At 35.9% G+C, this 13334-nt stretch overlaps 1 protein-coding gene across 21 annotated transcripts in view; it reads right to left on the reverse strand.

The window, feature by feature from the left end:
- MYCBP2 (MYC binding protein 2) overlaps nt 1-13334 on the reverse strand; it is a 276766-nt gene that overhangs the window by 101602 nt on the left and 161830 nt on the right. For all 21 annotated transcript variants that reach the window (XM_054529141.2, XM_024230800.3, XM_024230799.3 and 18 more), the window contains 4 exons: nt 12422-12594; nt 10549-10693; nt 5217-5432; nt 251-306 (listed from right to left, as the gene is read on the reverse strand). In XM_054529141.2, coding sequence (XP_054385116.1) covers nt 251-306; nt 5217-5432; nt 10549-10693; nt 12422-12594 — 590 coding nt within the window. The remainder of the gene's footprint in view (nt 1-250; nt 307-5216; nt 5433-10548; nt 10694-12421; nt 12595-13334) is intronic.

Consider the following 13334-nt stretch of genomic DNA (forward strand, 5'->3'; position numbering starts at 1 on the left):
GATATCTACCTCACATACCTACTTTCACTAGTAGGTAGTATTATGTAACATATTGGCAGTATTACAGTTGAATGTAAACACATTCTTTCTGCAAATCTATACATTATTATGTGACAAATCTCTATCGGCAGCCTAGAAAAATGCTATAAAGTATTTATTTATAGAAAATAAAGTTGAAATGCAGGATGATTTTAGTTGCAAGCAGCTGACAACTTATGTTTTGGTTATACTTTGAGAAAATGATCCTTACCTCTTAGGAGTTGGTGATGCAAAACGTAGTTCTTCAAATGAATAATTTTCATAAACCTTTAAGAAAGGACCAGTAACAATTGTAAAATCATTTAGAAACATTCTCAATTAATAGAGTAATACATTATTCAATAAATGGTTGTGAGACAACTGGTTATCCATATAGGAGAAAAAGAAAAAAATTACCTACATTAGACCATTTATTAAAGATAAATTCTACGTGGTTTGAAGATCCAAAAGTAAATACCAAAACTTAAAAAAAAAAGCAAAAGAAAAAAAAACAGGTAACATCTTTTGAGTACATTAAAATTTTAAAGTTTTCCAAAACAAAGATACTATGAAGATAGGAAAAGCTTCCACCTTGGAGAAGGAGATTTGTAACTCGTACGACCCAAAGGTAATATGCATCCATAACATATAAAAAATAAATCCATACAAAAGAGATAAACAACAACAAAAAAAGAGAGTCAAGACAATTCTCTGAAGAAGAAATCTGAAAGGTCAACAAAGACTGGAAAAGTTATTTAACTAAACTTGGAAGAAAATATGAATTAAAACAAAACTAAAATAAATCATATCATGGTCATCAAATTGTGTTGGTAAGAACTAAGCGCAGAGGAGAACATGCAGCACCTGCTACTTTCATACATTGCTCGTGGGAGTGTGAGTTTTGGCAATACTTAATGTAGTTGTAGTTGTGCATGCCTACAACTTAACAATTCCACTTCTAAGTATGTATCTTAATACAGAATGTTTATTTCAGTACAGTTTATAGTAAGTGTCCATCAATGGGAGAATGGACAGATTATGGAATAGTAAGTAACCCAATGGAATACTTTAAAGCAGTTAAAATGAATGACCTATAGCTACATGGCTGAACCTCAAAAACAACATTAAGCAAAAATCTGGCAAAATGATATATACAATATGATATTATTTTATAAACTTCTGGAAAACATATTGAACAACCCAAAATATACTGCTTATGAATAAATTTGTATTCAGTAAGAGCCTAAAAATACATACAGGAATGAGAATCACTACACTCAGGACAGTGGTTACCTCTAAGGAAGGTAATGGGTCTGAGGAAGGGTTTATGCAGGCTTCAATTGTACCTGTAGCAATCTGTTTCTTAATAAAAAAATAACAAAATGACTGAAACAATTACGGTAAAATGTAAAGACAGAAATTGGCTGTAGGTACATGAAACTTGGCACATTATTCCCAATACGTCTGTATGCCTGCAACATTAGCAAAGAAATCATTATCTTTCAAGGTTCAGGTCAAGATGTCCAACTGCTCATCTACTTCTAACTCCTCCCGTACTTACAGTAAAAGGAAGCAAACTCAAAGCCCCCTTCCTTCTCTCTACCCTGTTTGTTTTCATAAAAATGAATTAGAAATGATCTAGCTGCCTTTACCTACTCAAAAGTTACACATGAGAAAAAACGCAAGTTAAGGCTGAGTCTTTAGCCATACAAAGGTGAGAAAAGGAAATCCATGTTTCTAGACTTTCAGTACAATGTATTTTCTATTTCATCACTTTCCCTCAAATACATATTATTAACACACTTAGTAATGAAAGAAGAGCCCATATCTCATCTTTCCATCCTCTACAATACTTGGCTCACTACTGAGTGAATACATAGTATCTGTGAATGGTTGATAAGGAAAATTTCCTTTCCTGGGACCTGAATTAACATTTCACAGATACTGTTTGGGAAAGGTATTCCATACCTGCTCTAAACCTAGGCTACTCAGAACATGTTTGAAATATTGCATTCCGTTGTGGTAACAAAATCTGCAAAAGAAATTATACAAATTGAAGCATGTTCATAGGAAACTAAAAGATTAGGGAGGTAAGGAGACTAGAAACTAAATTCCTTAAGCAAGTGTTGGAATAGAGAATTTTTAGCCTTGCTTTTTTTTTTTTTAATAGTAGAAATGATTTTAAAATTTGATGCTAAAATAGCCAAACGTGTAAGATGGATTTTTTTTTTTAAATGAGACAAATATTTATTTCGGATGTAGAATTCATAATGAGATTATTAATTTGGTGAGTAAAAAGTGAGAGAAGAGAATTCTTTAACAGCTAGTGGACAATTCACCTAGAACTCTAGTTTCTCATTCCCTTATTTCTTTAACCTCAATAACTTCAACTTTTTTTCCAGCCACTCACACCAAAAGTCACAGACCTGTGACATTACTCAGAATTGCTCTGTCTCTGAAATCAAAATAAAATGGCCTGTTCAGTTTTTTACCTCAATAACTATTCTTATATCTACTTTGATGTCTAGTCCCTCTTACTTCCTTGACTCTCTGAAATTTCTTCCCTTCCAAACTAAATTAGGTTCCACTGTCCTCTCTTTAGCTATCATATACTCAACTTCCTTGTTCCACTGTTCTTTTGCTGAACTATCTAGCAAAATTTTAATGCTAGATCAATCCAAATGATTGTTTTATCTATGATCATATGACTCACACTGTTATTCACAAATAATCTTCAATTTCAACTGATTATTCAAAGGCATCTAATAAATCTTTTCTGATCAGTGCTTTCTTTTAATCTCTAGAATAACAATTTCATTTTATCCCCTTTGTTTCAAAACCTTGACCCTAAGATTCATCACTTCCATTTCCACCCCAAAACATATAATTACTGTTTTAAATAATTCCTTTGGCTACAAAACCTACAAATTTACTAGCATCTGTATTAAGCTTTCTTTTCCTTCTCCTGGTAGAATGAAACAAGCACTACTGCTCCTCCTATTTAAGGCCAATGCTACCACTTGAGCTCTAGATTCTATTTTTATATTCAGAGTATCTTTGTTGTTTTCTTTCTCTCAGTTACCTCCTAATCAGCACTCAAATATGTAAGTCTGTCTCTATTAATAAGACCCCATACTCCAAACCCTTCACTCAATTCCATTTCCTCTGGTTCTTTCTATAGCCAAACATCTTGAGAGGCTTATCTACACTCACTTCAGCCATTCCCTTAATTATGTGTTGCTTCTTTGGCTAGTATTCTTACCAATGTGAATTGTTTTTCCTTTTCCTTTCTTTTTCTCTTATCTATCTTGTAAATCAATATTTCTCAAAGTTTAGGTTTTGAATTTGAATCACTCTGCATATTTGTTTCAGGTAAATTCCTGAACCTCTCTCCAAACCCACTGAATCTAAATCTCTGGGTGCTTGGAAATCTTTTTTTTAAAGTAAGTGCTCCAGATGCTTCTGATGTAGAGAAGAGTCTGAGACTCAGTGATATTGGTGTTTCTTAGGATCCTATCCTGGAACTTCTGTCTTCACTCACCATAGAAGGTATCATCTATTCCCATGACTTCATAAGTAATGTAAGTGCTAATGATTCCCGAATCCTTTTCTTGAGGTCAGACGGTGATCACTCAGGTCTGTACATCTAACTTTGTTTTATACATCTTCACGTAGGTATTTCAGAAGTATCTAAAACTCACCTCATCCAAAACTGAATCTGTTATCTTTTTCAACCAAAACCTGCCCCTCTTCCATTATCAATTGGACACAAGCTCAAAATGTGAATTTCATCTTTTATTTCCTACCTTTCTTCTTTACTCCACCTCCACTAGCTACCAGGTTCTACTGATTCTATTGAATCTATCCTGATTGACAACTCACTCGTCCAACTGATCAGCATATCTCACCAAATTAGGTCAACAGTCCCCTAAAGAGACTAAAACCAAGCCATGTTTCTTGATCATCTGCCCAATTATACTGTCCATATTCCACCATAATCGTTATAAAACACAAATCTAATCAAGACATTCCTCTACCCAAAGGCCTTCAATGGCTCACCATTGCTCTCTGAAAATGCCAAAATTACAAACTTCAGCTTCAAATAATGACTACCTTGATAATTTAGACTAACATTGCCTCTGAAGATAACTAAAACATCCAAAATATATATTTTTTAAATGTCTAAAGGTATTAGAGAGCTAAAAATCCCAAAGAGTTCTAGGAGATACATCTGGCATTTGAGAGAACCCAAAATTGAAGGGGGCATAGGTAAACCCCAAAACCCTGAAGAGATACATTCTAACAAGAATAGTAAACTGCAAATAGACAAGTACTTAGAAATTTTATTTTATTTTTATTTTTTTGTAGAGATGGGGTCTCACTGCGTTACTGAGGCTGGTCTCGAACTCTTGGCCTCAAGTGATGCTCCCTCCTTGGCCTCCCAAAGCACTGGGATTATAGGTGTGGGCCACTGTTCCTGGTCAAAAGTAGACAAGTACTTTCACAGGAAATGAAACTCAGCCTAATCCATCTGTATCTCTGATTCGATTAATGTGATCTGTAATTGGTGATCCCCTCTGGACATCTGCCAAAAACCAATGAAAATCCTCTCTGTTCATGTCCTTTGTAGGGACATGGATGAAACTGGAAACCATCATTCTCAGCAAACTATCGCAAGGACAAAAAACCAAACACTGCATGTTCTCACTCATAGGTGGGAAATGAACAATGAGAACACATGGACACAGGAAGGGGAACATCACACTCCAGGGACTGTGGTGGGGTGGGGGGAGGGGGGAGGGATAGCATTAGGAGATATACCTAATGCTAAATGACGAGTTAATGGGTGCAGCACACCAACATGGCACATGTATACATATGTAACAAACATGCACATTGTGCACATGTACCCTAAAACTTAAAGTATAATTACAAAAAAAAAAAAGAAAGATTTGGAAGCAATCTAAGTGTCTATCAACAGATGAATGAATAAATAAAATGTGGTACATATTAAAAAAAAAAAAGAAAATCCTCTCTGAAGATAGGATAACATCATCTTAAAAGTGTTGCTGCAAATTTAATATCCATCAAATGCTCTTTGGACTTATAATTTCATGTCTGCATCTGAATCACTGAAATGTTGGTTAAATAAACAAATGTTGAAAACTAAAATTTTTCTGATAAGTAAAATAAATTACCTTCATCATTGTTATGGCAATATATCGAGCTTCCTTCACTATCATTGGTTCATATGAAACATCTAGCTTTGGTGATGCCAGCCCTCCATAAGTCATGTCAGTATTAGAAGATGCAGCTGTTACTGCAGGACTGCCAGGAATCCTTTGAGGTTTCTTTGCTTGATCTTGTTGTAAAGATGTTTTTTTCTGAGAAACAGGGACAGCTTTCACTTCCACCTAAACATGGTATTATAGAAACCAAATACTATTATTATTTAATTGTCATTGACATCAAAATAAGCAACTTACAATTATAAACTCATAATTATGTATACTTTATGTTAGCATTGGTCTATCTCTGGCATTCCCTTCAAAGGTATCGAAAAGAGTTCGAATGACCTCAAGATGGGTTGACAATACAAACCATGAACACAGTGTAAAACAAGGCCTCATAGTTTTGGAATAAATAATCAGAGATATCAAAACATAAAAACAAATGCACCACTAATAAAGTACAGGAAAAGATAGTGGAATGAATCTACATTAAGTTATTGCAGGGACTAACAAATTATTTTATCAGGTAATGCAAGTGTAAATGCTTTCCCACAATCTCAGCACATTTTAAAGCACTAATGTCCGTTTGAGCTGCACTGTTCTACAGAAGAAAATGTACTCTATTGATAGAAGTTTCAAAAATTAACACTTAATAAAACAAATCTTATACCTACAGCCCAAATATGTTTCTTTACTCTGGTGAAGAAAGAATATTATTAGACAGCTCTATCACCAACATAAACATTTGATTTAAGCAATCTATTAATAATTAAACTTTGCAACTCACTTTCTTCAACAATAAAAGGGGACTATCTTTCATCCACTAACTCTACAGTATAGATGCAAAAAACAGATTCGTTAATGGATGTTAATATATTGAAATTACAAATTGTCTTATAAAAATGCCTTTTAGATATATGTTCCAGGAATTATAACTTTGCAGCTCAATTTCTTCAACAATAAAACGGGACTATCTTTCATCTATTAACTCTACTATTTCATCTACTAACTCTACTATTTCTGAAAAATACTTTTCAGAAATATTTCCCAGGAATTATAAGAAAACATTGTTTTTATTTGTTTATGCATTGGCAGACAAACGCTTGACCCCTAGGCAACCACAAATGTACACACAATTTGAATACCACTTTAGTTCTTCAGCAGGTATCACCATTCTGAGCTTTACTCAAAGTTTCTGCTGCTCCTTACAGACAATAGTTTTGTGGTTGGCAAGAACAGGTAATTCAACAGGATTGTCACAGAAATAGAAAAAGTGCAGAGATAAAAGTGATAGTATTTTTAAGAAATTGAGAGCTACCTCAGAACTACAGACTGTCTTTAATGTTTATTGTTCTTAATAATGCGATTCTACGGAATCAGTAATTTGAGACTTTCACTATTTATATAATGTTAGGCACAGGTGACAAATATGTTCCATTAAGTGACCACCATCTTCAGGTGAGGTTACAAGAGATCAGTATTTGGACTGACACAAACCCCTGGAAATATTAAAAACCCATTCTTATATTTAAAAAACGGCAGTTTACAGGTATATGGTTAAAATTTCAACTCAAACACATGTGCCAGCATAAAAAGCTTTAAACTTTAAACATAATTAAAAAATTTGAAGATGATACAGACAGGAGTCAGGGATATGCTGGATAGGAGAAGGTGGTTCCCTGGCAAAGCCCCCACCCTCAAGCCTGGAAACCATGGCCCTAAATGAGAACAGTTTATTCTTGTATTCCGCCTAAATGTTGCCTTTTTGGCCAGCCCTGCCCCCCCACCCTATGCCCATATAAATCCCAGACTTCAGCTAGCAGAGAGACAAGTGGCGAATATCAAGAGGAGAAGCAGCAACTGATAGACGCGCGGCTTAACCTCAGACGGCACCACTTCGGAGAGGAGCGTGGCTGGAGACGGCTGGGCTTCAGGGAAGTATCACCTTCTTCTCACACCATGCCCTTTCCAGCTCCCCTTCCGCTAAGAGCCACTTCCACCGTTTGATAAAATCCGCCGTGGCTGGGCGCGGTGGCTCACGCCTGCAATCCCAGCACTTTGGGAGTCTGAGGTGGGCGAATCACGAGGTCAGGAGATTGAGACCATCCTGGCTAACATGGTGAAACTCCGTCTCTACTAAAAATACAAAAAATTAGCCAGGCGTGGTGGCGGGTGCCTGTAGTCCCAGCTACTCGGGAGGCTGAGGCAGGAGAATGGAGTGAATCCAGGAAGCGGAGCTTGCAGTGAGCCGAAATCGCGCCACTGCACTCCAGCCTGGGCGACAGAGGGAGACTCTGTCTCAAAAAAAAAAAAAAAAAAATCTGCCGTATTCACGCATTCATCACGTTTCAAACCGTTCATATGACCTGATTCTTCCTGAATGCCAGACAAGAATTCAGGACACACTAGGTGCGGGAACCCAGAAAGGCTGTCATGCTGATTCTTCACTGAGCTGTTAAACACTTAGCCATCCACAGACAACAAAGCTAAAAAAGCATTAATTGTGACACACCCCTAGATGCTGCTGTGGGGCTGGAGCCCAAAGGTGCTTGCCTGGGCCCTGGCACCTGCTTGCCTGGGTGCTCACCATCCTGCAAGGGGTTTGAGCGAAGCAGTCAAGTAAATGAGCCACACCACACCCACATCCCAAGTCCCACAAAGGGGTCAAAGGAACTCTCCTGTCTCCAACATATTTGATATTAAATTACAGACACTATTTTATACATACTATGTTAATTTAACCTTTCTGTAAGCAACTATATTTACCCTAAGTATTTAATAAATTATCATTAGAGTCTATGTGTGTATGCACCATGAACCTTGAAGTAAATCACTGAATAATTTTATACTCTAAGAAAATTGAGACATTATAGAATAACCATTCTGCCTTCTTTTACAAACTGTGCTACTTTAAAAAAAAGTTATTCTTTTATTTCCTATGTGACTTCCTCTTGTCAATAAGTAAGATTTCCTTAAAATAAACTTTTTTTTTTTTAATTCACAGGAATTTTCAAAAATAGATGAAATGTCCTATGTACCCTTCACTCAGGTTCCCCCAATGGCTACATTTTATCCAACACTGTCAAACACTGATGGTACTGAACCAAAACCAGGAAATTGACATTGGTACAATATGCGTGTTTAGTTCTAACTCATTTTATCACAGGTAGGGAACAGTCATTTTAGAAGTAAAAAATTATAATAACACTTGTTGCTTTTGAAAGCATTTTGGAATTCACTGAAATATTAGCTGCAAATCAACTTTTATATTTCAAATAATTAGCTATTACTGCATAAAGATGTTAACAATTTATGAACAGTCTAAAGTATTCCTAACACTTCATACACTAATAGGCTGAAAGTAAAATAGGTTAAATTAATTTTGTTTCCAGCTAATATAATATGATATTAATACATTAAACATCAGTAGGAGCACAAATCACTTCTTCTAGATAGTATTTAGAGTGGTCTTCTAGAAAGTTTCTAAATTGGATAAATCTGACATGAATTTAGAGCACACTGAGTAAGAGGTTTAAGGCAAGGAAAGATACAAAGTAAGAGAAGCAAATATATGGAGGAGAAAGAAGAGGAAGAAAAGAAGGAAAAAGGAGAAGGAGGTGAAAGTGAAAGAGGAGAGGGAAGGAGAAGAGAGGGAAAAAAAGCAGATCCATCATATGGTTAAAAAAAGAACTCTAAGATGAAAAGAAAAAAAGATAAAGTCTTTCAAATGCAAGATATAAACACATCAGATATCAAAAGAGATAATAAAAGGTGCAAAGGAGAAAACACAAGAAAGAAAATACAACTAAAGAAATACCAGAAGCATAACAGTATGAACACGGTATTAGAATGTTGTCACATGAATAAAAAACTTAATCTTGAGGGTTCAAAGACTGGATTTAACAACTCACTACACTGAGAAATTCATCAGTGAACACACAATATACAAGCCCTTCAACATCTTAATGTGTATTATACTGTGATAAAAAATCTGTCCTTGAGTAGTAATTTTTTTCATATCACTATCAGGATAACTTTATTTTTAATTCATTTTTTTCTTATAATTTGTGATGCTTTTTGCATTTTATAGAATAATTCCAAGTAGGCATGAACTCACTTTGTGAAGGGTATGACTTGTCTTAAAAAATAAGAAAGAGAAAATATCAGAGTATAGCATATTATGTATGTATGTGTGTATGTATATATAAAGTATATTATATGTACTTAATATATGCTATTACATAGACACTATTCCATCATATATTATATTTATATCTTTGGGTTATAATAAAAATTCTAACTATGGATCATGGCCAAATATTTGAAAGATACTGCTAAAAGACTGATTTTGATTTAGTATCAGGGTTGAAAGCTTTTCCATACAGTTTTATTTACTGGTCTTAAGTCATGTAAGCAATGTGCTCTTATTTTTTACTTAGGTAAGATGTTACATTAGCATTGTACTTCTTCACGCTATAAATGAAAGAATGCATGAAGTAGTTGAAATAGTTCTACTGAAAATAATATTAAGGCAAAATTAGCTACCCAATGAGCAAAAAGGATTTTATGGCTTAATCAGCTCTAAGCTTCAAACAACCAATCACTCTATAAGACAACTTTGAAGGAGAAGAGGGCTGGGGACTGCCTATATGAAATTTTATTCAATATAACTTTTTCAGAAATAAAAGTTTTAAATGAGATATTCATATTAACAGATTAAATCAAATAATTATGTATAATATGCTCTGAAACATCATTATTAATTAATATTTCAGGTAAGAGGTATCCTAAAAACTCTATATTCATCAATATGGTATACAACTATTTCAATTCCTCATTCTTTTACAATCTAAACTCATATATTTCTAACTTATTTAATAAGTATGAGTGTTATTTTTAAAATGTGCTTTCAATAATACCAAACACAGAATGTACTTGAGTCTTTCAAAACTATATACAAAATTTAAAAATGTATTCTTTCATGCATTTTTTTCAATCAATACGTATTGAGGGTCTTCACTCTATGTGTCTGGCACTCTTTAGATGGATACTTTCTTATCCCTCCTTTGAGTCACCGTAACAGGTAGCAAAATGTAAAGAACAAACTCACAAAAAAAACAGGTGTAACTTGGACACTTGGGGACTAATTAATATAAACAAGTCATTAACAAACTTTCAGCATCACCCATTATATAAAGAGGTAGAACAAATGGACTCTCAGCACTAGGCATTTCTAAAATTTTATCAGTCACCGCAGCCAGTATATAGATGTCTGCTAATTTAATCCAGTTATAATTACCTTCATATTGGGAACATGTACCACATCCCCATACTGGTCTTTCGTTTGAACAGTTATGGTGGTAGGCCAACCACAACGAATATCATCCTTATTCAGGATCAAAGATGTTTTCTGAGGATCAGCATATGAATCTGGCTGAAGCCACCTAACAGTAATGAAAAACAAACAAAACCCCAAACACTGATCAGCATCTTTAACGATTAATATAAAATTAAGCCAAATGAACAAAACTTGTATCAAACAAAATGCTAAAACATTATCTTCATTTCCAACTCAGTGATAATCATGAGTGTCTCCCTCGGAAACTGTTAAGGACAAATTCATTTAAAAAACATGCCTAAGCACAGGAGATTTCTGGTATTTAAATACAGTATAAAAATACTTTTTAAAACCAGGAAACTTGAAATTTTAACTATGGCTAATTTAAAATCACCAAGAACACGAATGTAGTTTGTGTATAATTTGAAGTCCTGAGCAGGCTCATTCTCTCTGAAGGAGCTCCACCTTACTCTGCCATCCTGGAAGCCTGGAAAAAGCAGTGTCTCTGTAAAAGCAGGGGTAGAAATGGCCCTCTGCTTGCCTGACAGCAGCCAGGTTCAAGGTGTACTGCCCACCTTTTTTTCACACAGTTTCTCAATTATCTTCCTCATTACCTTGCTTTCCACCTAAAATGCATAAATGTTGTGTAATTTGTGATGTTCATTCCTGAATTCATTCTGTGATCTACACATTCAAGTTGTCCTGTAAGCTGAGTAATAAGTAATTGTACCATGCATTACATAAAAATGTCTGCATAGTATAGTAGTGAGGCTGACTTAAGTGATTTGATATTCCTCTCCAATCACTATTTTGTGATTTTTAAAAACTAAAGAGTAATCTCTGCAATTTTAAAATTAAAACCAGAAAAAAGTTGAGATTTTTTTTTTACTAGTAAAATCATGCAGGCCAGCATGTTTTTTTCCCCTTTTCATCCTAAAAACAAAAAGCAACAAAAATAATCAATTAACAACTATAATACATTTAATTTAATTAATTTTTTTTGAGATAGGGTCTTGCTCTGTTGCCCAAGCTGGGTTGCAGTGGCACAATCACAGCAACCTCCGCCTCCAGGGTTTGAGCAATCCTCCCACCTCAGCCTCCAAAAAGCTGGGACTACAGGTGTGTGCCACGATGCTTGGCTACTTTTTGTATTTTTTGCAGAGACAGGGTTTCGCCATGGATTGCATTGGCACAATCACAGCAACCTCTGCCTCCAGGGTTTGAGCAATCCTTCCACCTCAGCCTCCAAGTAGCTGGACTACAGGAGGGTGCCACCATGCCTGGCTAATTTTTGTATTTTTTGTAGACACAGGGTTTCACCATGTTGGCCAGACTTGTCTCCAACTCCTATGCTCTAGCAATCCACTTACCTCAGCCTCCTAAAGTGCTGGGATTACAGGCATGAGCCACTGCACCCGGTCTTATCATATACTATCATAACTATTCCAGCCTGGGCAACATGGTGAAACTCTGTTTCTACAAAAAATACAAAAAAGAAAAATAGCCGGGTGTGGTGGCATATCTGTAATCCCAGCTACTTGGAAGGCTGAGGCACAAGAATCGCTTGAGTCCAGGAAGTGGAGGTTGCAATGAGCTGAGATCATGCCACTGCACTCCAGCCTGGGCAACAGAGTGAGACCCTCTCTCTCAAAAACAAACCAACCAACCACCACCAAACAAAAATATTAACTATCATTTTATATTTCAGCAAGTTAAACATACATAAACCAGACTTTTTTAAAGTAGCATTTTAATATTCTAATGACTCCCCTCTTTCAGAAATGAAGAAAGACGAAAGCCCTAAAATAAAGTAAGTAACTTAAAGTACATTTACCTTGCAAGCCTTCCACCACTTGATCCTGGAACACAGGCAATAAAATCATCCAGAAAAGACTGTTCATTGCTTTGGATTTGGAGTGGTAAATTTCCCTCAAGTGCTTCTAATATAGTCGGTGAATGAGAAAGAGCTAGACCCTTTCCAAGAATTCCAGAATGGGTTTTGCACACCTGTTAAGTAAAAAAGAATATTTATATATTCTTAAAAATAAAACTTTAATTACATAAAATTTTTCAACCTGCAGATACTTTCAGATAGGCCTTTACGGAGAAATCATTTTCTCCATGTACCCCACTGTTCCTTCTTTTAACCCACAGAATAGGAAATTCCTAGGAGAGAAAAATATGAGACAATATTTCCAGTCTCTTTCCTCCCTCAAAAATAAATGCCTTGTCAGAGATCTGCATGCTGGATAAAATGGTGTATCTCCTTCCACGCCAGTCCTCTATATGTTATGTAGTCATTTTTCAGGGCCAGAGCTCCCTTCTGTCAGCAACTGTGGATGTCTCCCCCTTTTTTCTTTTTGAGACAGGGCCTTACTCTGCCACCCAGGCTACAGTACAGTGGTGCCATCATAGCTCATTGTAGCCTCGACCTCCTGGGCTCAAGCGATCCTTCTGCCTCAGCCTCCCAAGCAGCTGGGACTACAGGCGTATGCCACCATGGCTGGCTAATTTTTTTTAAACTTTTTGTAGAGATGGGGTCTTGCTATGTTGCCCAGGCTGGTCTTGAACTCCTAGCCTCAAGCAATCCTCCCACCTTGGCCTATCAAAACGCTGGGATTATAAGCCTGAGCCACTGTCCCCGGCTTCCCTCTTTTTAAGTCCCCCTTACAGGCAGCTATCATGAGTAAGGTGTGTCTGTTCTCTTGGGTGTGTGGGCACCAATGTCTTGACTTGGGTAAAAAGTG

The sequence above is a fragment of the Pongo abelii genome, chromosome 14 (assembly GCF_028885655.2).
Source record: "Pongo abelii isolate AG06213 chromosome 14, NHGRI_mPonAbe1-v2.0_pri, whole genome shotgun sequence".
Taxonomy (NCBI): Eukaryota; Metazoa; Chordata; class Mammalia; order Primates; family Hominidae; genus Pongo; species Pongo abelii.